At 37.9% G+C, this 26,692-nt stretch overlaps 1 protein-coding gene across 1 annotated transcript; it reads left to right on the forward strand.

The window, feature by feature from the left end:
• Window positions 1-11: 11 nt before the first annotated feature.
• LOC124157192 (transcriptional repressor CTCFL-like) lies at window positions 12-25,142 on the forward strand. Its single transcript, XM_046531730.1, has 9 exons — window positions 12-151; window positions 227-397; window positions 3,996-4,565; window positions 6,920-7,105; window positions 16,662-16,802; window positions 19,586-19,846; window positions 20,954-21,135; window positions 23,214-23,493; window positions 24,634-25,142. The coding sequence occupies exons 1-9, from the start codon at window positions 128-130 to the stop codon at window positions 24,775-24,777; spliced, it is 1,959 nt and encodes a 652-aa protein (XP_046387686.1). The 5' UTR covers window positions 12-127; the 3' UTR covers window positions 24,778-25,142.
• The last annotated feature ends 1,550 nt before the right edge of the window (window positions 25,143-26,692 follow it).

The raw sequence follows: 26,692 nt of genomic DNA on the forward strand, positions 1-26,692 counted from the left end.
TTGGGCGATTGGTAATTTCGGAACAATTTATGGATGGTGTTTGTTATGTTTTCGCATTAGCGTCAAGAACTTTGACATTTATCGCCGTCGTAATGAAGAATGTATCTAACTAATAACATTAACTTAAATGGCACCACCTGCTGATGTAGAAGTAGGTTATCCTTGAAGTTTGTGGGATATGAAAATCGTTGTGTTCATTTTCATTTTATGTGCTTTTTTCTTTCAGGTATTTTCCAGTGCTGAAGCTGTAGTGAGCGATGAATTTTTGGGTGCAATTTCTGAAGATAAATTGAGTTTCTTTAATTATATATGTTCCGTTGCGCAAGTAAATATTATTTGTAATGCCAAAGGAAGTTTTACAGCCCAGGGATCATGGAAAAAAATCATTGCTTTGGAGGTAAATATTCTTGCAGTAATGAGTTAAATTTAGAAAATGCGCCGTTTATTAAATATTTTGGTGCTTTGATCTGAAGCCGTGCTGTGTATTGGAGTACATCAGTACTCATTCGGCGTTAAAGCGTCTAGTAAACTAGAAAATATCCTTATAGTGACATAGGTAATGTAATATATGGGTGTTATGTTTTTACCACCGCTCATATCACCAATTTTTCATGTCCACTCCAACATCCTTGTAATGCTACTACGTCCATTCGACATTTCATTACTTGGTGATCTCTACCATCCATTTGCCCAGATTTCAGCATAGTTCATACATTTTATTTCGCTAAGTACATTTTGTATTCTGTTATCATTTACAGTCTAGTTTTTTATGTTTATCAAGTTCATTATCCGTAAATCCGTCATGTTTTTGGGGCTTCTTGAAGGTTCCTCGCCTAACCCCCTCCCCTGAGGACAATGATACCTCCTTTGGACTAGCGGTTATTCACTGATACTTCTGTAAAGGGTTTGATTTCACGGTACATTCACAATTGCGAGTTAATGTATTAATGCATGACCAATCTTGGTGGAATGGAACGTGTACAGATGCATGAACCAAATTGTAGCAGAGTTCTATTTCCTCTTCATGCATTTGAACAAGTTGGGTGGTTACACGGTGCATTTTTGTGTTCATTCATACATTTAGACATTAGCTCGTAAGAGTTACCCAGATAGAAAGGCAAGCTGAAATTAAGCGTCATTCCCACCCAGATAGCATGTAATCTTACTTACAGCTTGGCTTTCCCTTGCAATGTCAATCTTGACATTGGCTGGATTGATTCAAGTTTGATTTGGCACGTGTGATCAAAGCCGCATTGGCATCGATCTTGAATCAAGCTTGCCAATCAGACAAAAGTAGCCAGGCCTCTGCAGCTTCCCCATAGAGTTTATATTACTATAAGAGGCTCCACTGCGGGGCAGTTGCCACATTAACGTGAAACTGGTCGCCGTGAATTAATTCGCACTCCAACTTTAGTCACCAGTGGTGCAAGGATCGGTAGCCTTCAGTGTTTTTCTCTTTGAATTCCCTTCATAACTCTGCAAGAACCAATACTGTCATGGACCAGTGGTTACGGTGTTCGACTCCCACGCTGAAGATCAAGACTCGTCAATGATACTTTTTTCAATATTACTTTCTACTTTTTACTTACTGTTTTTTCTTTTACAATAAGCCTGATTTTCCTTATTATATGCATATATGTATGATTTTCACTGAAATTTTCTCTTTTTCTGTGCAAGGATTTTTTTGTGCTCATGCGGCATGTGATGTTTTCCCAATTTTTCTCTTTGAATTATTTCATTTCCTTGTTGCAACACTACGCATTTTTAAGATATACATGTACTAGGTTTCCTTTCATATTGATTGATAATTATGGGCTTGTGGACTCTTACAATTCAAGCCTAGTTTTCAAATTGTTGGAAAAGAACCGTTGAAAACCAGATAGAGCAAGCCAGGGAGGGAATGTGTTCTTCCTCCAGAGTTGGGAACGGTCAGTCAGACAGACGGGATCTTTTCACTCAGCAAGCTGTCACTCATCTAACAAGAGGCTCCAGAGAAGCGTCTTGTTGGTAAATTTTGCTTTTTTCTACATGAGAAATATCAATTTTAATCATCTAAGAATATAGCTTTTCCTGTTATGTTTTTTTCCTACTTGGCAGGGTGTTTAAAGTTCTAATGATAACGAAATTCGATTTGAAAACTCGGCATAAATAGTAAGAATGAGTTGACAATATCAGTTTGCAACATAAAAGGAAACCAAATACATGTGTATCATAGTAATGCGTCGTGTTGCGTCACGAAAATGCAACAATTCAAAGGAAGCTTCCATGTGAAGAAATGGGAAAATAACAGACGTCACAAGTGTACAAAAACATTTCCTCTCACAGAATTAAAATTATCAGTGAAAATCATGAATATAATTGTGAATAGCAGGTTTCTGAAAAAGAGAAAAGTAGAAGGAAATTATGAAAAACATTACCGCTGGTGGGAATCATACATGGAACTTGAGAACGGTATTCCAGTACCTTAACCACTGGCCCATATTTACAAGCATGTTATGTGGGCTAATACTTATGTTTTGAAGGGACTACATTGCACTTATAAATGTTTACTTGCATATTTTTAAGTATTAGATATGAAATTAAGCTTAATATTAATTAACTGAGCTTGACTTTGATCAGTAAACAATTACATTCAACGTGTAGTGCATCCCCTGGGGGCTAATACGTATGTTTACCTGTATCATACTGACTGGAATGCCTCTATTTATTGCAACTGATGAAAATGGAACCATGGGAGTGGAGAATCCTGTGTAGAGTATTTATGAGCTTCCCTATAGCCTAGTGAAATATGGAAGTAAGTTCTGAACTCTGGTGGCCAGTTTGTCCTCAGTACGAATTTGGGTGCCAAATTCAAATGTCAATCTCAGTTTGCCATTACCCAGCAAGCACGGATAAACATTTTACCTTCAATTTATTTTAAATTTATGTAATTATGTTGTAAACCATTAACTTGATCACAAATTTCTTATGTTGCCACTCACTGATCACTAGTATATAGGTATGTACTTAATTTCATTTCCAGTAAAAGATTGATGTGAATGATATATTAGCTGGAATTGGTAGGTTTGATTCAACCTTGAATTGTTAGGCTTGATTCCAGCTTGTTGTCAAGCTTAATTCAAGCATAGTTTCCAGCTTGTGGCAAGTTTGCATGGTGGTGACTTGTCCTTATGATTCAAGCTTGAATTCAGCTTTTTGGCTTGAATTGTCAAGCTTGATTCAAGCCTGACTGACCGGTTAGGTCTATTGGGAATCAAGCTTGATTCTAGCTTGCCTTGCTATCTAGGCACGTGGCCTAACAGGACAGTCAGACTTGAATCAAGTTTGACAATTAAAGCTGGATTCAAGCATGAATCACATGGATAAGTCTCCACCATGTGAGTTTGCCACAATGTGGACACTAAGCTAGAATCAGGCCTACCAATTCCAGCTTATATATACTTCACATCAATCTGTTACTGTTTAAAAATAAGGTTCTTCTATTGGAAATGTAATTGGGTACTAGCGATCAGTCAGTTACTGTGCAAGTTCATTTGAAAGAAGATGATCACTGGACTAGGCTGGACAAGTGTTGCTGGAAAATGGCGAATTCAGATTTACATTTGAATTTTGCATCCAAAGTCATGGGCAGTGTGGGCAGACTGACTTTTATATTTCACTTGGCTAAAGGGAAGCTGCAGATGCCTGGCTACCCCTGCCAGATTTGCAGATTTGATTTCAAATTTGAATCAAGCCAGCCAATGTCAAGATATGCTTGATATGGCAAGAGAAAGTCAAGCTGGACATAAGTTTACATGCTATCTGGGTAATGTACTGTGTAAACAGGGCTGCTATGGTAGCATAGTTCTCATGTTCACATTACCAAGCTAGCTTTCATCAATATAGAATAGAGGTACCGGAAAGGGTCGTTGAATTGTATGCTTTTAGAAAAAAGTTTATTGCTCTTCAATTCTCAAAATCATTGATTCGATTTTGGTATGATTTCATGTTTCTAGGAAATATTGATGAAGACATTGAGGGATTTCAATCAACAGAGTAAGGAAGGTATCACGTCTTCCTCTGCCAACTACTTTATTAATGACGCATCTGCGGCACTATCTCTGTCACATTCAGAGAATAAGGATTGTCATGAGGAAGATGTCTACATAAGACCTGCAGTTGAGACTAGATCATCAGAGCTAGATAATTGCTCTAATAATGCACTTGCTGAGGGAGGAAGCTCATACAAGGAATCAGTTGTTGTAAATGATGATGATGGAAATGAGATTTATGTCAACATCACCCTAGCTACTTGTAATGATGTATCTGTGGAGCCTTCTGCAGCAACATCTATTGGAGATAATCAGTCTGTGGATAGTGTTGATGGTTCAGCAAACCACTTGAAGTCAGTCCAAAGTGAGGAAGAAAACCAGAATCTCAGTCAATCTTCCAATAAAGCTGTGTCAGAAAAAGATAAGAGGAAAATATATGAGCAGCAAGCACCTTTCAAATATTTTTGTAACTTATGTTCATTCAAGACTAAGAGGGAGAGTCACTACAAGAAGCACATTCAGCTGCATAAACAGGTGGGTATACTTTAAAGCCTTCTGCATCATTTCCATGTCATGTCTTCATCGTGAAATTTATTTATGTTATAGCAGTCATATTAATAGTGGGAAAAGGGGATCGGGTTGGTCTGGTGGCTAGAGTGTTGGCTTCCCACCCGGCGGGCTCGGGTTCAAATCCTGGCGGAGGCAGAGAATTTTCAGAGACTGCCTGGTCCCTGCTTGAATGTTATGTGGAGAACATTTCAAGCGCAACACTCCGTCCGTCGGATGGGACGTTAAGCCGTGGTTCCTTGGTGCCTTTCGTTAAGAGCAGGCTAATGCCGACGCCGGGTTTCTCTCCACCCTTTCTTCCATACCCTTCCCTCATGGCGCAAATGACCTCAGCTGTCAGTCGCCTCCTCCAAATACCATACCAATAGTGGGAAAAAGGGTTGTAAAATCTCTGTGTACTTTAATACCTATCTTAATCATGCAGCAGTTCTTATTGTTCGAGATATTTTATATTTTTTCAGAAATAATGGGTTTGGCAAAGGAATGAGGAATTTTGAATTTGATTTTTGCTGACATATTGATATAGTAAATTGCAAAAAGGCACTAAGCTGTAGTAGTGTTACAAATTTCATTTGAATGGAGGAGTGGAGTGGTTGGTGGCATGCGTGCAGCAGGAGGGTATATTGGGGATAAAGTGATGGCTGCTTATAATATTCAACTGGGACATTTGGAAGAGAATGGCTTACTTCCACAGGAAACACCTGTTGGGAATTTACTGTTCTTAAATTTTGAAGATGGTGCGGGCTTTGGTGTAACTATGAGCAGTGGCAGATCTGTGGGAGGGGGGCCAAGGGGGATATAGCCCCCACCTCCATTTGGTTGAACCCTTTTAGTGCAGCGGGCCGATATGTCAGCTCTTACGTAGTACATTATTTAATTTGCTCTAACTTATTACACTGATATATTTTATTTCAGTAAACATAAAAATATTGTCAATATTAACCTGTTTAACCTCGATAATATAAAAAACATATGGGTATGTAATAAAATAGATTTGTATTTTTTTCCTAGTTGCTACATTTTATGAAAATACCCTCCACATTTCTTGCCAGTACCCCAGGAAGAAGGATAGCACTAAGTGGGTTAAACAAAAACTAGTTAAAATCAAAATTTTAGAGGTCACGACTTTGCACAAAAATGTTTAGTTATATTTTCTGGTAAATTTATTTACTACTACAAATTGAATTACAAATTAGTTTTTAATTCAGGGCATATTTGTGTATTTTTTGTCAAAGAATTATCCTAAAACAGCTGTTTTTGAGCCTTGAAAATTCCAAAATTCCCAAACCCCCCTTCGGCTGGGAGAAATCGCCCTCCCCCCCCTTGGTCCAAACCTAGATCCGCCACTTACTGTGAGACTTACTACTGCATTGATGTTCTAGAGACATTTCTAGCTGCTAAGCTTCATTTCAATATAATGCTTGCATTCTAAACATCTGTTTTAATTAGGATGGGGCGGGGTCATATTTTACCTGGTAAACAATACTAGTAGTGAGGAGAGCAAATCAAAGTAAGGAATGCTGATTAGCTATTGCCAAACCTTTCTGTCTGTGATCACACAAGGGGGATATGTGAAGAGCATTATGTGAATGACTAGACCACAAACATTCCCTATCTCATAAGACAGATTGATGAATGCATCACTAATATTCTGGAGGTCATATTGAGCCAGCTAATGAATAACTCCAAGTTTCAAGGAGATTGGATTTCATTTACCTGGAGTGTTAGGCAATAGATGTGAAATATGATTTCCAGCCCAACATTTCATACGTAGATCATTAAATAATGCTTTAAAAGTTTCTTGAGATTTTCTGGCTATTTGAAAATGTCTCACTTCTCTCTGCCACCCTTCAGTTTCCATTACCCCAGTAGTCACCATTGTTCCCATTTATGTTGCTGTCCTTAAAAAGGGTGGGTGCCTGAGTGTAACTTGCTAAAACTTACTCTTCGCATGCATATGATTTCATGTGTGTATGGTTCTTGTGGTTTTTTTATTGCATTTTTGATAGAGATGATGAAAAGATGAGGTTGGTGCTATATTTGGGCAAATAAGGTGAATGAATTTGAATCAAATTGGTCAATGAAATAATGATAAATAAACCCCTCATGATCAGAAATGCATTTATAATGGCCTGAGTTCAGTCTAAGTCATGCTGTTCAATGAGTCGCTCAGAAGCTACGGCCCAATAAATGTGTTTTTGCTCTGGAATCTATTTTTTGTAACATTTGATGTTTGGAATTATTGCTCAGCTGATGGTATTGAATTGGTCATATTGTACTATCCAAATTATTTTGTTTTTATTTTCTCTTCATTTTATTAGGGCAGTGCAAAGTTATACGTCTGCTCACAATGTAGCTTCCGTACAATACGAATGGGTCATCTACGCAGGCATGAACTGCAGCATGCTTCTGAAGCACTGAGTTGTACAAAGTGTCCGTACACTACTGACAGTCTTTTCTTCCTGCAACGTCATCATCGACTTAAGCACTCTTCCAGTTCTAAAGAGGTAAATATGATTATTTTTGCTGATAATACACTCCAAAAAGACATAACAGTTTGGGCCATACCATTCAAAGTCATGCATATACCAAGGCTGCTATTTTGAGTGGGATTACACTGTGCTATTCGCCAAGATTTCGGGAAAAGTCATAATCTTCATGAATATTACAACCCAGTTCCAACAAGGTATTCTGAGTATAGTAATCATGGCTGCAATTCCACAGAAAGTCATAATTCTCAAAATATTTTATAGCACTGCCGCATTTCAGTATTCTGGACGGCAGATCGTGCCCGGTAGGGTCAGAATATTATTCCACGGTTTCCAAACCAGACAATCTGTATTAAGACCCATAATAGCATGGGCATAGCGATGGTGAATTGTCTTTCAAAGTTTTTATTCACCTTGCTTGTATTAGTGACGTAGTTAAAAAATGAATTAATGGCTAAAAATGAAATTAAATCGATTTTATTGTATGTAATTAAATAATTGTAGCATACGTGCTGAATATTTTACTAGTTAAGCAAATTGTGTAGAAATTTGGATTCAAGCTTAATGTGCGGAGCACAAACTTAAAGCATCATTAAAAGTATGTATACAATAACAATTAATGCAAAGGATTAATATGAATATCAAGTTTCTGCAGCATATTCATAATTACTACACATAATTTTATTGCAATAGCTTACATGCAATGAAAAAAGCTTCAATATAGCCTCTCATGTCAATTCTTGGATTTTTCCAAAGTTGTGTTAACTCAATGTCATAGGTTCTTGCCAAATAAAATAATAGTTATAGCTTTAAATGAATATGAACAATACTATATATGTGATCAGCTGCTCATTTGCCCAAGTGGCTTAGTATATATAGGTGCATCAAGTCTTAATTATTTTCCACACATCATTCACTATTTTCTACAACACTGAATTTATATTAAAATATTACTTAAGCAGTCATATTGCATTGTGTACTTGCTTGAAAACAAAGGATTACTCCGAATATTAATTAAGTATGAAGATATAAGCATTCTCTATACAAATTTAATGCAATATGCATGAAAAGTTGTTATAATGCAATATCTATAATGTGGCGACATGCCAAAGAATAAACGGACACTGAAGCTTAACACAATGATGATGAACTCAAAGCAACTTAAAACATGTATCTATAGTTTTCAATCATTATTTTGCATAGTATTCATCTTGCACTGACAATGGAACGGATGTGGGTAGTAGATTCAATAGTAATGCCAAATAAATCATTATTATTATGAAATAATGGCCTAAGGACTTGGTCCATATTGTTAATCCTTTCGCTGCTGTTCAATCTCCGAAAACCTTCTCCTCACATGTGGCGAAAAGGTTAAAATGGTTTTCGTGGACCCATGGAGTAGGTACTTCAATAATGGGCATGGCACACCCTCCAAAGGGTCATTAATCCAGGACCCTATCCCCGACGAGCTCACCCTCGCAGGACCGTCTCATCGACCCTCCCAGCCGGGGGCCTCCCTCCCGAAAAGTGACCGCTCTGACTGCAATTTGAAAATCAATCAATCCGATAATCAAAAAATGATTGTTTGCATCGCACTCCTGCTAATCAAGCAATCAAGTACGTCTTTGAACCGTGTTTCTGCGATGAAAAATAAAGATTTTGTTAACTTTGCAAAAAACGTGGCTGCAGACCTGCGGAAAATGGCCATTATAGCAAAGTCAACAAAATCGTTAATTTTTATTGCAGGAACACTGTTCAAAGATGTACTTGATTGCTTGATTGGCAGGAGTGCGATGTAAACAACCATTTTTTAATCATCGGATTGGTTGATTGATTTTCAAATTGCAGTCAGAGCAGTCTTTTTTCGGAAGGGAGGCCCCCCACTGGTAGGGTCGATGAGACGGTCCTGTGTGGGTGAGCTTGTCGAGGAAAGGGTCCTGGATTAGGGACCCTTCAAAGTGCTTCTGCGAAAGTGCATGGCAGGGAGGAAGAAAAAGTACGTTCACAGCAGTCTGCCGTGCGAACGTACAAGGTACGTTCACAGTACTGAAAGGGTTAAACCTAGAAATGATAAATTCCCCTCTTGGTTTAACGCCAACATCCTGCATACTCTCAGAAACAATACAGTGAAACCTCGATATAACGACACCCCACGGTGCACTAATAAATACTCGCTATAGCGAATTGCCGCTTTACCGGAGGTGGAGCAAATAATAGCCAATATACCTGTTGCGAACAGATATACAGGAACAGGAGTGGTGAGGCGACAGATAAACATCTATCCGATAAACGTAAGCATAAATCCAGACGAAAGGCGATGTTTTTTTGCATCACTAAATTTCCTTACTCAAATAACAACCAACTATTCGAACTATTTATAAGCGCCGCACTGAATAAAAATCATGCAAAGCATTGTTTCGTCATCATTATATTTATCGAACGACAGTTTACCACATAAATTTGAGACTGAGCATTCCATTAACTTCATTTCCAACAGATCGCTAGCAATTACAGAGGTTAAGAAGTCTTCATGAAAGTTTTCCGGCGGTGAAACCCTCGCTATGGCGAGAGCCAACACCGAAAGGGTCTCGTAAAAACGATTTTTTTAACATGCTTATTATAGGGTCAATTGACGGTGCATCGGCTATCTCTCGTAATAGCGGGGGTGTCGCTATAGACCGTACTCGTTTTAACGAGGTTCCACTGTAATCAAGCGTGGTACCTCTACAAGAAGATTCCGAATGAACACACTCATTGCTCTTAAACAGATCCTCCTCACTATTCAAAAGCTCTCATCTGTTGTGACCATAAGGAATATGCGCATAGTGTGTGCTGGTCTCTTACCACCTCCCATAAGAAATTCTGGTATTTTGTGAATGGCTGTCGTAATCATTCTTGAATTCAGGACACCGTTTGTTATGAAAACAATAATGCCGATGGCTCCAATGGACCAAACTTGTTTGCCTAATTCTTTTCAGATCATTTAATGCCTGCATCCAATCTCTCTTCTACCCGAGACCTCTCCATCACAACTAGCTGTACGCACTATCTATTCCACATTGAGACCGATCCAAAGGAAGTATATCACTTTCTCAAAAATACCCCTCCACAGTTCACCAAGCCTTGATAGCCTCCGTCCTATCTTTACCTAACAGTGCCTCCTCCCTTGTGATTCCCATGAGTCTCCTGTTGAATCACTGCTTCACGCTTGGAATATTTCCGCATCAATAGAAAATGACAAACATTATTCCAATCCATTAAACTGGTCCTGAATGTGAAGTTGCTTATTACTGCCCGATTTCCTTACTTCCTCTCCTATCCTCTGTGGCAGAGAGTATTATCTGTAATAGATTACATAACTTTACATCCCCTACCCTATCAAATAATCAACATGTTTTCATTCGTAATCATAATTCCTGTCTTACTAACCTATCTGTCCTCCATCACCATGCTGTCAACTTCATCACAGAAAAATTCTCAATTTAACACCTTATTCTTTTATTTCTCCTGAGCCTTTGATTCACTCAACCATACCCTCCTCTTTCACAAGCTTAGTCAACTTTTCAATGTGCATGCTATTTTTCTTGACCTCATCAAATCCTTTCTCACCGATAGAATTCAAAGAGTTTCTGGCACCTCTTCTCACTGTTCCACAGTAACATCTGGTGTTCCTCAAGTCAGTGTCCATGGACCATATTTATTTAGCCTCTTCATTGATGATCTGGCCACACTTTTGCCTCCATCCCAGTCAGGGACACAGCTAGGAATTTAGGCTTGGGGGGTTTTAGACGCAACTAATACTTGGGGTTTGGGGGTATTGCATACCTGCCAGGGTAAGCAGGAGTTGCGGGGCCCTCCTCCAGAAAATTTTTAGGAATATATGTTCAAAATGGCAAGTTTTACGGCTTTCTGAGGGATATTTGATTAAACCTAGCACTATGCTGTAAGTAATACTGATCGAATTAAATTACAATTACAATCCAAAGTATAATGGATTAAACTTAAAAATTTCTGTGAGCTCTTGGGGGGTTTTATCCCCCAAAACCCTCCCCTTGCTGCACCACTGAACCCAGTCTCATTCTTTATTCTATGAGGACGACTCTAAAATATTTTAGCAAATTCATACTACCTCGGACTGCAATATCTCTCTGAAGCTCAACTGAAATATCAGAAAATGCAATTCCATTTCTTTTTCTTTTAAAAAATCCCCAATTACATTTCAATATTCCATTACCTCTTAGCCTCTTCTACATGTTTCGGCTATGAAAGATCTAGGCATCTTAACTGACAGTAAACTTAACTTCTTAGATCACACTCATTCAATCAAGAGCAAAGTTATGTCACTATTAGGTCCCCTCTACCAATACACAGAAATAACCGATCCTCAAGCTCTCCATGACTACTAGGTCAATCCTTTCTCCTCTGTCATCACTGATCTCTGCCTTCAAAGGATTAAAACAGATTAAAAATTTATTTGCAATATTCTAAACTTGCACATTGATTGTCCTTTGCAAGTCTATTCTGTAGATTACGGAAATACATGTATGTAAATTCTCCTCTTTCTCATTGGTTACAAAAACTGTTCAGAAAGATTTCCATGCCAGAAGAGGGGGACATTCCAAATAGCTCATGCAAGAAACACCCCAGTTATGTTCCAAGGAAATTTATTTCATTCGTTCAGAATATGGATCTGCATAATAACGACTTTCATATTTGCAAACAAGTGATCTTACTACTCCTCATCTAGAATAGCAGCCCTAGGTTATTTCTCAAAATAATATATGTTGTCAGCATATATAAATGATTTTTAAGTCATTGGAAAATTTTAATGTACTAATTTAATTTTTCATGAAGTTATAGCCTTGGAAAAAATGCCAAAAATAGCCATTCTCTCGAGGTTTGGGAAATTCAATTTTCAATTGTATGCAATCGGAATAATAACAAGTTGAAATCTTAAAAAAAATCTTTATGTTGAGTTTATTTCATATTATTTTCTCTAATTTGTTATAAGTTTATTAAGAAGCTTAATATAAACTTCACCATTGTTTAAAAATCATAATATTGTGGCATTTTCGACTATTTTTTCAGCTTTTTTTTCATAACAATAGTTTGTATCACAGATGCAATTGAGATATTAAATGCGTGTAAACTAGAGATGGGTCGAATAGCAGATTTCTCGAATTCGAATATCGAATTCGAATATTAAATCATAGCTCGAATATTCGAATACCTCGAATTTCGAATACCTCGAATACTAAATGATGAATGCTGGAATGTTTGACTCGGTTGCCTATGCAGCAGGCAACACAAGATTTTGGGGAGTAATTTTGATTTCCTTAAAATGATTCGAACAGGAATTTAGCTGATTAATGAATAATTTAATTTTATGGAAACAATTGGGCATATAATTAATTCAACTAACATCGCTTTACCCCCACTCCTGCTGCCAAGTGCTAGCTGACAATCTGAGGCATTTTGCAAAATACAAGCTCTTTTCCACCGGATTTTCTTCAGTTATTTTCAGTCCATCTTTGGGAGTTCTCACGAGATAAGAAGATGAATTGGAATTGCTATCAGGGAGAAACCAAATATTCTGAGAAAATATCCTTTTGTCTGTGACTGTAACAATAAAGATTTATAGCACCACTCATAAATTGTAACTTGATATATGTTTTCGGAAAAAAATACCACATCAACTTCCGAGAAGCTCTGCTGCTCATATCGAGTTTCGCCAGAATGCTAAGTCTCCGTCGTGTTTTGACATTTATTTCTTTGCGTAAAATGCTTAAATAAACTCAGAAATACGTCGTGTTTGGTCTTATTCTTTTTGAAATTATGCGCACATTACTAATCTTTCAATTCAATAAAGGTGTAACATCAATTGACGAAAGTCATTCTTAGACACCCTTTGTGCTAATAGATGACTCATGCAGCGGTTGACCTCCACAGAAATGGGGAACTTCGAAGCTGGTAGGAAAAAAAAGGTCAGTGGGGGAGGAAAGGGAGGGCCCGAAACACGTTTCTATTGTTCTCGCGTATTTTTTCGAAGCTAAGGTCTTCGTAATATGATCCCTGCGCGAGCTGTGACCTTTTTTTTATTTTAAAGAAGAGGAAAGCCTCAGAGGGGGGGCTAGTGCTGAATGGAGAGGGATACCGGACCTTGGGAAATGCGCTAATGTAAGTATCCCAAGGTACTCGCACAGCAGTTGACCTCCAGAAATGGGGAACTTCGAAGCAGGTAGCCAGAAAAAGGTCAGTGGGTGAGAAAAGGGGGGAGGGCGTGAAACACGTTTATATTGCTCTCGTAACTCGATATTTTTTTCGAAGCAGGGTTCTTCGTAATGCGATCCCTGCGCGAGCTGGGACCTTTTGTTTGATTTCGGAGAAGAGGAAAGCGTCAGAGTGGTTGAGGCGAGTGCTAAATGGAGGGGGATAGAGGATCGTGGGAAATGCCCTATGGTTGCTATCCCACGGCACTGAGTTTCTCCTGGTGGGGGGAATCGGGTATTTTCGGATTTTTTCACCCGACTATTTTCGGTTCCCCTCGTCGAACACTTTTCACGGCTAAAATCCACGAATTTGATGCAATTCGTCAACTTGCGTAAAACGGCGCTGCGAGCACTAAATGACTACAGTTCTCTACATTTTTCCGAGTCACTACCAACGACGTGCGTGCGACAGTATATGACGCGAAATTCAAAGTATTCGAGGTATTCGAGGCGGTACTTTTCGCATAACTATTCGAAATCTCGAATATCGAATACTTTCTAGTATTCGAGGTATTCGAGTATTCGCGGATACTATTCGCACATCTCTAGTGTAAACTCAAAGTTCATGTGCCACAATTGCTGAAAATTTTCAATTATATTGTAACGTTTCAATTAATTACTCTTATTTTCACGTCACTTACAAATATTTTATTAAACTTTAAATGATACAAACTCGGGAGCAAGGGGACACTTGTCCGCCATAACTATCACAATCCGACTCCCCCCTTTTCACTTCCTCCCGTGCCGTCAACAATCACAACAATTACCTCACTCCACCTCTGCTGCTTATTATTGCTTGTATTACGTCACACCAAAAACCAAAACAAACCACTCAAAATTAGGTGTTACATTTGCCCCATTGGAAAAGAAAATGGAATGACATGCAATTTTCTTTTTCAAAGCCTTCAAAAACAGAGTATTATGGGTTATGGGCGTGGCCCCAACGCCTTCAGTTCTGAACTTCCCTCTTAAATTAATTGTATACATGAGTATACATGGCGTTACAGCAGAAATTCAACATGAATACATCAATATTAACCAACATACTTAAAAAATAGCGTCTCCTCCTATCACTCATGATATATGATATATCACATAAAAGTCTCTTCTATTCCATTTCTTCCTTGCTCGAGATAGGTAAATTAACGCATAACCAATGAAAATCCTATTCACGTAATTTAAAAACAAGAACACATTATATTAAACGATGTTATTAACTGATACGTGAAAAAAACGTGAATATAAAATGCAAATAACGAAATTCTCCGTCCTCTTCTCAACATTCATTCTCACTTTCAATCCTTTAAACCACTGGAGAATCAACAGGCCATACACATTTTCATTCCACAACACTTAAAGTTCCTTGATGCGATCAAATCCCCCTCCTTCCGGCTCAATTTACGTCACCAGCCCATTCACACATAAAGAAACACGAATCAAATACAGGCAACATGACATTGAATATACACACCACTGAAAAAAAAACAATAGAATGAGACCTACATTGTAAGCAAATCCACTTATCTCCTATTTTAAATTTTACTCTCTTCCTCTTGTCTCTCTTCCTTCTTCTCTCCACCCGATTTTCGTCCTTTCTTATGTTATTTTGGCGTATCCTAAATATATCATTCGCGATCTTCTCAGAGTCACTTTCTCCTACTGATCTAAGCCATTTGTCCCTTAATCGCTCCGATTTCTTCTCGAAATGAGCCTCCATTGTCGTGAACTCGGTTATGGAATCGGTTCCTTCCGCCATCATGGAATTGACAAGGTGCTGTCGCTCCGGTTGGCGCGCCTCCGCTACATTGTTTAGTGCAGGCCGCTGATCAGCTGATCTCTCGCCCGGCCGGTGAACGTATCCATCGCCGAGAAAGTTATTGTCCCGTCGTCCCTCTCTCTGCTGGCTCGACGCCTGCCACTCCCGCTGCTGCGACTTCCTGGAGTCCCATCCGTGCTGTTGGCTGTGCTGGAACGTGCTTCCCGATGTCCTCCACGTACGCTCCTCACGGGGTCCTGATGTATGCCTCCCATCAAACGTCGGGACCTTCAACTGTACCGCGGATGTCATTGTTACACCGGGTCTCGTGCCTTTCTCATGCACGATGTGTTGGACCGCCTCCTCATCCAGCCCAGCTGCCTTTGAGGTGGATTCTTGTCCTATCTCGTCCGCCATCTTCCTGGGCACTTCCTCCGCTTGTTTTTCCTTTCTCCCCTTACATTCTCGCCAAAACGCCGCTAGCCCTTCGTTGATGCTTTTCATTGTCTCCTCCAACTTATTGTCTCTTTCTTCTTGTTTGCTATCTCGCCTTTCCAGTTCTGCTTCCCATTTTCTATCTCGACTCTCCCGTTCTTCTTCCCATTTTCTATTTCGACTCTTCTGTTCTTCTAGCATCTGTCTTAGTAGCACCCGTAGGTCACTGTATCCTTGGTCCTGCGTCTCCATCTCAAACTCATGTGTCTCTATATCTACCCCTTCTTTTATCAAAAGCGGTTTTAAACGTTCCTGCAGCTCAAATTTCGCCCCTTGGGTCGTCGATCCCCGATCCCTCAACAAACTTTGTAAATCCACCTTTTTCAGTTCGTAAAATTTTTTCACTCCCGCCATCTTGAATTCCCGCTCTCTACGAGGCGACTCGTTCCTCAGGCGTTCCGTGGTCTCGATCCTCTCGAGAAGTCGTGCCCCACGTTGGGCACCAAAATGTAACGTTTCAATTAATTACTCTTATTTTCATGTCACTTACAAATATTTTATTAAACTTTAAATGATACAAACTCGGGAGCAAGGGGACACCCGTCCGCCATAACTATCACAATCCGACTCCCCCCTTTTCACTTCCTCCTGCGCCGTCAACAATCACAACAATTACCTCTCTCCACCTCTGCTGCTTATTATTGCTTGTATTACGTCACACCAAAAACCAAAACAAACCACTCAAAATTAGGTGTTACAATATTATCTGGTGGGTTGAATGGAAAAGTAGCCAATTTGAAAGCAAGTATGTAAGTATGAAGAATTTTCTTTGCATTGAATTTTCTTAATATTAATATTTCTTTGTAATTGGTAAAATTGGTGTTTTATTATTATTTTTAAAATTTTAATCGTGTTCTTTTATGATTTTCAGTGATAATTCAACTGATATTATGATGAACAATTGGTTATGTTTAGGATTGATAAGGATTTATTTTAAGGAATGGATAGGAGTTATCAAGAGGGAAATGAATTATGTGTATCTTTATAGTTACCTATTAATCAGGTGTATAACATTTGGGGTACTACTTATTTTGCTTCTTTTTAATGTCAACAGCAAACTTCTTCTGCACAAGAGCAGCTGAAATGTCCAAACTGTGATTATAAAACTACCCAGGCCCACTTTCTTAAGCGTCACCTTCGTGTCCACCAAGCCAGTGAAGATGTTATCAAGCGCAGTTTACATCAGTGTGAAAAGGTTAGATGTTAAGTCACCTATTTGGCATTTCTATTTCATGATATTGAAATCTTATATCTGTTTGTATTTTTTGTAACAATATGATAAAAATTGTACATGGGTCATTCCACCCAAATTATACCAGGTGATTGCCTGCGGGTCGCCGATGTCGACCAAATTTGCCAAATCTTCTTCATTTGATTAAAAAATGAAAACCTTGAAGTTTTTTTTAGGACATGCTATGATTTACAAGGTATGTATTGCTATTTTGAAAAACTGAAATTTTACCATTGCTCCTTCTCATTAACGCTATACCTCTGTATATTAGATGACAGAATAGTATGTAATGGCTCATTTTAAAGTTCTTGAAATTAAAGTTAAAAATTAAGTTTATATGTAGCAATTTAAAATTTTCAAATCAATTTTTGACGAAGTAGCTTTCCAAAAAGGCTATTTGGGCTTCCAGCCAGGTGGTCTCAATCCATTCTGGCAGAATGGAGGAAGACCACCCGGCTGGTAGCCCGAATAGCCTTTTTCGAATTTATTCGCTGGGAAAGCATCAGATCTTACTTAAAGTAGCTTTCCCTTTGATTTTCCTCATTTTAAATGTTGTTGATACTACCCTCCTCTACAAGTTGAAAAAATTTGGTTAGGGCAATATTTCATGTAAGAAAGAATAAGAGCCAAAGTGAGGAAGAGGAATGGAAGTCTTAAGAATACTGTTACTGGTACAGAGATAGCAGAGGAACAACTTGCAAGTAGGCCATTTGAAATCAAGGAACCATGAATTCCTCATGACATCATAGCTCTTATAGAGGAATGGAGGAAGTACATGAATGCAAGGAATCAAAATGATATTTAAAAAACTATGAGAGTTTGAGGAATCAAGCCATCCGAGAATAAAAAAAGGCTGAAGGAAATGGATCAAAAACTGAAGTAAAAACATTATGTAATAAAAATATGATGAATGGGAACTTAGAAACGGCATACAGTATAATCAAGAGGTACTTCGAAGACAAGAAAGCAACATGCAGTGACATTAGAGATATGAATAGAAAACTGTTGATGGATGATAGAGACATTGGCAATAGATGGAAACAGTATTAGAAGAACTATACTGAGGCCTGGAATCCTTCAAAGAAGCTGTCCCTGGTGACCAGGTGGAGGAAGACAATCATGGTTGAGGAATATTACGATGAGAATTTGAGAGAGCAGTTAGAGGCTAAAGATTGGAAAAGGGCCCTAGGAGATACAATCAGTGGAGGAGTAATGAAAGCATTTGGTGGGAGATCACAAGATGCAATGTATGAAATATTTGGAAATTTCTACAAATCGTCTAAAACTGCTAGATGGCTCCGAGAGGAACACAATCATGGCCATACCGAAAAAGCTGATCTAGTGATGGCATAAACGACTCTTTTTGTGGAGCTACCTCACAGCACACTCCGGAGAGCCGCTTGCACAGTGCGACTCAGCAAAGCGTTTCTGGGTTGAGGGGAGGGTGAAGAGGGGAGTGGAAGAAAGGGGAAGAGGAGAGGGTGGTGAGGGGGGAATTTCTGTGCGAATATTTAACATGCAACATTTCCTAGATCACAATTTGAAACATTGATTTCACATCAATTAAGTATGTATTGCGTAGTCACAATGCTTAACAGGTGATTTAACTTAGGAACCATTTCTGCCGATACGTTAAAGTTAAATGGATTAAACGTAAAATTTTCTCTGACTCCTGGGGGGGTTTTACCCCCCAAAGGGATTGGGATAGGGAGAAATTGAGGTGCGACTACTGCAGTATACGAATCATTAGATTGCAATATTACATACATACCGTATATGTCTGAATATAGTCCCCCCTTTTTTTTTCAAAAATGCTTGTGGTAAAAGTAAAGGGGGGGAATATATTCAAATGCATTTTTTTTATTTTTTCCCAAAACTGAAGCCTCAAAATTAGGGAGGGGGGGGGGGAACTATATTCGGAGAAATACGGTATATTATTTAGGGGAGGCCACAAACGATTATCTTGCGATTTGATTGTCATATTTTTCTTTTGTGCAGAACACAAACTGAAATGGCGATTTAATAATTGCTTGGTATAATTCCTGTCTTTTTTATTGTTGTAAATCATTTCTGAAATCTGCCTACCTATTGTCGTCGTCCTATTGCTAGGTGATTTGCTGAGTGGTTAGCATTCTGAACTCTAAAAACCTTAGGTCACTGGTTTGAGGAAAAATGAAGTACATATATATGTACATTTGTATTTCCCCCCCCCCCCCCACTTATTATTAAATTAAAATTCCACCATATCATTTTAATGTGTATTTGACTCATTTACATTTTTTAAACTCATTTTCTCGTAGAGCCTATATAAAAACCCGTACTGTTACTTACTAGAGCTGTGAAGCCCTGATTGACATTGAGCATAAAATATAGTTAACATCATGGAGCTTGCTTTCTATTCCGTCTATCATATATTTTGCTGAAAATCTTACACAGTGAATCCAGTGGTGTGTATACTTATACTATGCCTAAATTCTCATCATGCTGTTTCTTTGTGTAAGGCACAATGATAGGAGCTGTCTCATAACATTACTTTTGCATATATATAAATCTTTCTTCTTGACCTTTTCTCAATTGGTCCTATTTTTAGTTACATTTGATTTTTTTCCATTGTTCCTTGCATAAAACTTCCATTGTATAGTTATAAAAAATCTAAATAACAAGTCTAGAAGCTTAAGCAAATTGTAATAGCAAAATCTACTTTGCTGTTTCATCTATTATTAGCCTCCTGGTTGTTTTTTTTTCAGTGCAGTTACACGACATGGCGTAAAGAGCATTTTGAGCGACACCAAAGGGATGTTCATTCAGAGCTGAGGCCATTCCTTTGTGACACATGTGGGAAAGCTTTCAAGAGGGCAGATGCCTTGAGACAGCACCGTGTCTCTAGACATCATCCATCACCGACTCCTGAGCCAGGCACTACATCCTCCAATTCTGTGTCTTCTGCTCACTGTTGCCCACAGTGCTCCAAGCCTTGTCGTTCCAGGGCTCATCTGAAGGACCATATGGTATATACCATTTCCGTTTAAGACAGTGTCCCATGTAGGTCCTCATTTTGGGTGGGGTCCAACCCTTTTATTATTTTCTTTAAGGGTGACTCATTTTAAAGAATCACAACCCTTGATATTTTATCATAACTTCTCCATTTTTCTCATTTGGAGAGGTGAGAGGAAGGTTTGCTCCTCATATACTGTGTATGTCTGAATATAGTCCCACATTTTTTTCCAAAAATGCCCGTGGTAAAATTAAAGGGGGGAAAATATTCAAATGCATTTTTTTAACTTTTCTTGAAACTGAAGCCTCAAAATTAGGGGGGGGGGGGGACTGTATTAGGAGAAATATGGTATATGCCACTGACATGTAAATCTAATTCTTCTATTTCTAAAAGTGACTGACAAGATTGTTTGCCTTGAGCACTGTCAAAATTAATTGTTTAGAGGGGTGAAAGTTGATAGCATTTGCATTCTTTTCCTTCAGTTGTGACCCAGTTGAATTTAGCTGAATCTGGGACACTTTGGATATCGTAGTCATTACAAAATTGGTGATGTTAATGTTACTTTTTGTGGGTATTTTCTCATCTTGTTTTTTTCTTTAAAACCTCTATATTTTTACTTTATATAAACCCTCAGTTTTTTTATTGAATGTATGGTCAAAAATATTTAACATCTATGCAGTCCTTGAAAATGAATGTAGTTGCCACCTATCATTGAAAGCACTATACCAAGTTGATTGCTGATGTAAAAGCAATTTATAGCAATGAATATCTTAGGTTTCTATTCTTTGACCTAAGGCAAAAAGATCTGATTGTGAAATCACAGAATACCCTGAACAGAATGAAAGGATACTTTCAGCCTGCAGGGATTGTAGGATATGCAGAGAATGGAGGCTTGCGTAACTTACGAAAACTGAAAATGTCAAACAGTTGATTAGTTCTAATGGCATTAATATGGTGAAATGTTATCGTAACAAGTTGATGAATGATGATCTAACAAATAACAGCTATGACGATCAGAAGTACTTATGTATTAGTATCACTATCTTTAGTCTTGATTTTATATTTTGGAATCTTTTAAGTCTTGATAAAAAAATTCTTAATGTCGAAATATTTTTTGCAGGCTGCACATTCAGACGAGCGTTCATTTTTATGTGAAATATGTGGGTCATCCTTTAAGACTCGTGCTGTTCAGAGGAAGCACATAGCCACCGTTCATGCTAACCCTAAGGCATTCCCTTGCAATCACTGTGTGCGCCGATTCAGTACAAAGTATGCCTTGTTGAGGCATAAAAAGATACATGGGTGAGTGTCATAAAGAATTCTATTGCATTTTAACAAATTTCTCATTGTATAATGCCATGCAATAACCAGTAACATTCTGAACTCTGGGCATCATTTCTCATTAGGGCGATTCCACGCGTCACGGACTGACCGTCACAATGCGTTTTTGAACTTTTAAGAACGCAAGTAAAGCGAACGGACTGACATACAGAACTTTTTCAACTTCCAAATTGCTGCACAATGGTGTGAAGTTTAACTTTGGTTGATATACTACTTTGTCTTGAAAAATACAGGACTTACGTGACTTAAAATTCACTGTCACGGTCTGACAAAAATGAAACGAACTTTCAGCTCAGAGTAAAACCTCTAAGGTTTGCTCTGTATTAATGAGTGATCAGAGTTTCAGTAAAATACATCTCAGAACACCAAATGCAAATTTCATAATGCTGCAAAGCCCATTACAATAACTGATTTTACAGAGGAGTAATTCCTCTTGAAAAGCATCGTCACGGACTGACCAGAAATGTCACGGACTGACCAGAAATGTCACGGACTGACTTTTGTGATTCCCTTCTGGTATAAATTTATTCACTGCCAAAAAATTTTACAAAATAACTTCTTTAATTCTAAATAAACAAAACAAATTTGTGCAAAAACCCTTAAAATCATTCAAAATAATGAACGAACCTCAAAATAGAAAAAAATTATTAATACAGTGGCCATAAAATCAATTAGCGAAACAGATGTTTTTTGCACGTAGATGACTCATTAAATTTAGTATGCGGCTAAAAACTGTGGTGAGCACATCAAAAAAATTTCTCTTATCAGAGATACACGTGACTCATGCTAGTTTCAGCACTTAATAACGAAAGTCTAGACTTTATAGCACAAATTTTGATCCATATCAGAGCCTCCAACCACTTTTTTTATTTAACCAGTCAGTATGACATTTACGTGGAATTGCTCATTAATCTTTCTAGCTAGAAGTAAGAAAACTGGCACCAACCTCCATGGGTTTTTTCTGTCCACCCACCTAATTCGCTTCATATTGTGTTGACCAATTTTTTTCTTTTTTTTCCCTGCAATCCCTTCCCCGGAACTCCTACTAATCCTATCCTCACTACTTTCTCAGTTACCCTTACTTCCCTCCCCTACTTCCTCCCTGCTTCACTACTTACTCCCATCTCTCCATATTTGATGACACTCTCTTTCTCCCTGCCCTTCATCTTCTTCTCCACCCCTTTGGCCTTCCTGTTTCTCTCGTTCTTTCCCCATGTTGTTCCCTTGCAGTTATGACTGAAGTCCTCCTTCTACCCCTGGGTTTTTCAGTATTTCCTTAGTTTAATGTTTTCTCACTATCTCCCACTGTACGTCTGTTTTCCTTCCCCTCCTCAAACTTGTCAAATCTTCCCCCACTCCTCCCTCAAAGGCATAAATGTTATTTTCTCATGTACTACAGTGTCTTGTACCAGATGATGGCTGTGTGAGCCAAAACATGACATATGGATTAAATAGTTTGTGGAATAACTATTGTGGAAAATTGAAACTACCTTTTATTTTAATACGTAAAACTTTGTCACACCTGGATCAGTTGAACTTATTTGAAAGCTATCTTTTCAATTAGTGTAAGGGAGATTTAAAATACCCACGGTATATGATGGTATAAAATAATGGTTGCTTATAATCACAATAGGAAAGGTTTTTATAGTGAATGAAACAATATTGAGGTGTTTACTTGACTTGTATCGATTAATATTTGCCTTAATAGTTAGATGCCCCTTGTAAGATGCAACCCGTTTTGCACATCCAGACAGAGAAACCCCCTACAGCAAACTGTGATTTTTCCACCGCCTAAAATTCATTGCATGGAGGTTTTACTGTGTATTAGAAAGCTGCAAATATTGTCTTCTTGCTGAGAACTCTAGCCAATATTATTTTAATAGAAGTCTTGAACTTGATCATCATGCTTTAATCTATTAATTAATAATAACCTATCGATCAAGAAATAACTTTCTATAGTCAATTTTTTAACTTATGGCATCATGTGTAATTTGTATTCCAAGGTTAAAGATGATTTTTTTCTTTTGCAAAATTTCTAGAATAATGAAAGATGGCTCCGAAGTACCAGCAAGGTTTAGTATCAGTGAATCAAGAGTCCTAAATATAGCTGAAGCTGCGTCAAAACTTGGGAAAGTTACTACCTCAAAAGGATTTGTGTCGGAAACTGCTGAGGGAAGTGGACTAGGATCTCATGGTGAAGAAATTCCTATTGGAAGTGAGAGACTGGGGAATCTTGAGGAACTACAGGTGCAGCCTGGCTCTTCATTTGGAACTGATGGCAAAGATATATTGCCATCATTGGAAGGAAAAGGAAACAATGTGAGTTATTCGTAATGTAATTAATGGTAAAGAGTTGATAAGTTTATGTTTATGTGGATGAGGTAATGAGTTTACAACCTTAATTTTTAATACATGTTTTCCCTAACTTACAAAGTTCAACTATTTCAACTAAATGGCTGAAATCTTGTTGAAATAATCATGGTATTAGGAAAAAGTTATTACAGGCTATGTATAGCTTTTGAACATTATTTTAATGGTGTATTCCATGCGGGCATATGATTTTCCCCAGCCATGATCTAAAATTTTCACAGCTAATATAGTTTGCAACAATGGGTGCAACAATTTGTGTTACTGTAGACTCAGAATTCTGCTCATTGTAGTCTAATCCCATAAGTAAATGCATGATAGATTGTAAAACATCATCAGTAGTCAACAATCCTAATATTGGATGGATGCAGCTCTCCATTCCTCCTTTTCATAGCAATATATTTCTTCTCTTTTACATCTTTTATAACCTGTCCTATGTAACTCATTCAGGGCCTTTCCATTCTCTTCTTCCCTCTACTTGTCCTTCTGTGATTGTTTTCATCAGGCCATCACACCTTGTAATATGGCCAATAAAGATGTCCCATCTTCTCCTTAGGTTTTTGACTGCTCTTTTCTCCCATTCTTCTAAGCACTTCGTCATTCAATGTCTATCTTCTTTCGTGACAACTCACCTCTTCCTCCATGGTGATCTATTTCACGGCAACTTGCTCCCTCTTTCCCAAATTGATGGACATTTTTGTTGTTCCTCTCAGGTACCTACTAAATAAAAATGGTCATGAGAGCAACAATAAATCTCTAGGTAAGGTTTCACGAGATGAGTAGGGTGCGATGAGGCTTAAAGCTAAAGAAACAGTTTCAGGTTCTTAATTTATTTGTCTGCTGCATTAGAACTGTATTTTATGATAAATAAAGCTCTTGTGTAGCAGAAAGGGAACTTTAATGGTGAAAAATCCATGTAAACCACAACACAAAAAGACAAACTCCCTTACACTTACCCTCTAATTTACAAACTAAAGAAATTTGAGTCCCTTCTACTAAATTAGAGATTTTACTGTACTTAGTTCTGTAATTGTGATTGTAATTTTGTCATGATGTGATGGCTGTGATGTGTATTTTTATTGCTATTTCAAGGACCCTAGAGGATGTGCTGTAGTTATTGGGATGGATGGAGAGATGCAGTCTGTTAGTGGTGGAATATTAACTAGAACACCAGCTCCAAGTGAAACTACAACAGCCTTGTTGTATCTCACCACTGACTTTACCCAATACAGATGAATATTTGTATAGATATCCATGTATATCAAAATTGTGAACAGTTTCTGCTGGGGAAGTTTGGGTTATATTGCTGTAAGACAATATAAGGCATCAAAGTCAGGTCTGTGATATATCTTTTATAGAATGTAAACTAAATGAAATTGAAAATTCCCATTTAATTTCATTATTTATGTATTTTCTGGCTGGAAAAGTGCTATTTATTCATATGACTGCCTATTTAATGAAAAACCTTGTTACACTTATTTCATCTTGTTTTTTAGACCTTTTTTTTACTATCATTTACTCTTAATTTTTCACAAGTACAGCTTCAGTATCACTTTTTTATTGTAAAGCTGAAAAATAAACGATCAAGTATTATATGTATGTGATTACGTATTTTATTTGGTACCTGTTTAATAGTTAGAGTAACCCATTCAATATGACTCAAACAGTCCCTCAATGCTCTTGATTATAGATTCGATTACAAAGTGGCGTGATAGAGCTTCATGTTGTAAAAGCCTAGTAGTTTGAAGCTTCCTTGAGTAAATTACCTAAAAGCCAATCCACTCATTTGCCTGGTGTGCTTGTCCACCCCTCATCTTCCCATTCTGTGATCTGAAAGTTCTGGCCTGCCGGTAATGGCAGTGGATGACTCTGAGAATCATATTTTTATGCTTTAAGGTAAGATTTTCTTTCTGTATTTGCCTTTGATTTAATTTGTTAGGATTGATGATGCCTTGTGCAGTATAATGGTTTGAATTTAGGTTACAATAATGCTTATTTTTCCATAGGCTTGTTAATTTAGCTGTTTTAATGAAAACATACATTGTGTCCTTTCTTCGCCTTTTTTGTGCTAATTAATAGAGAACTTGGTATTTTATTAAGATAAATGTGTTTCCCTTTGGTGGATTGAGTATAACTTCAGCCTTGAGTGGTAATTTTGTTTCTCGGAAATAGTATGTCCTATCCTTTTCATGTTGTCCTACAAAATTGTCTTTTAAATTATAGCGATGTTCTTCACGTTCTGCTTCATGCCTTATAGATCTGTATATATCTGTGCTTGATTTTATTACTGTTTAGCTCTGTATACAGTAGACTCTCGTTAATATGAACAATTTTATTACAAAGTTCTCATTTTTACTAAGGAAATCGTGAAAAGGCTAATCAAATCTTTGGTAAAAGAAAAGTTACCAGAAAATTTTCATTATTATGAAATTACGGACCTCATTTCCGGTCTCGGTGGTTATAAAGTGAAATTTATTACGAAGTTCCACAGACAAGCAATGGCATTTTATAACAAATACTTGGTGTTTTTAAAGGTGGATATACAATACGCTACATTGTAACCATTGCGTTACATGTAAGAACCCCTCGTGCACTGTGTGCAAGAGCATCAATTGTGGTTCTTTCTTCCGTAGGAGATACTTCAGTATGCAGGCAACATCATATAATAAGCTTCATTCCAGTGTAATCATGGTGACCGACTAATCACAGCTTGTAAATTTTACGTAAAGTTAGTCCTCTTCCTATGTACATTTGATTTACGAACTTTCAGAGATACTTGAAAAATTAAGCGTGCCCGAAATTTAAAATTTGGCACGTTTCGAGTTGGCCGATGCGACACTGTGTGGTGTACTTTGGGCATATTCTGAACCAAGTATCATTGAATCCAGTGTGGAGTCGGGAACCGTTCAGCGTTTCGCACGTTCTTCCTTTCTCCTGGCAGCGAATTTTTTCGGCGCCAGCTGCGTCGCGTGCCCAGCTAGATTAGTTCATCGCAATCGTAGGGTAAACGCACAATTGTGATGCAATGTTGCATTCTGCAGGATAACTGCACTCCTCAATGCCTTGCATAAGTTTATCAACTTACGAGCAAGGTCTCAAGGAACCTGTCTTGTACCTATATCAAGGATTTACTATATTTGGGAAGATATCA

Source organism: Ischnura elegans, chromosome 4 (assembly GCF_921293095.1).
Source record: "Ischnura elegans chromosome 4, ioIscEleg1.1, whole genome shotgun sequence".
In the NCBI taxonomy this organism is placed as follows: domain Eukaryota; kingdom Metazoa; phylum Arthropoda; class Insecta; order Odonata; family Coenagrionidae; genus Ischnura; species Ischnura elegans.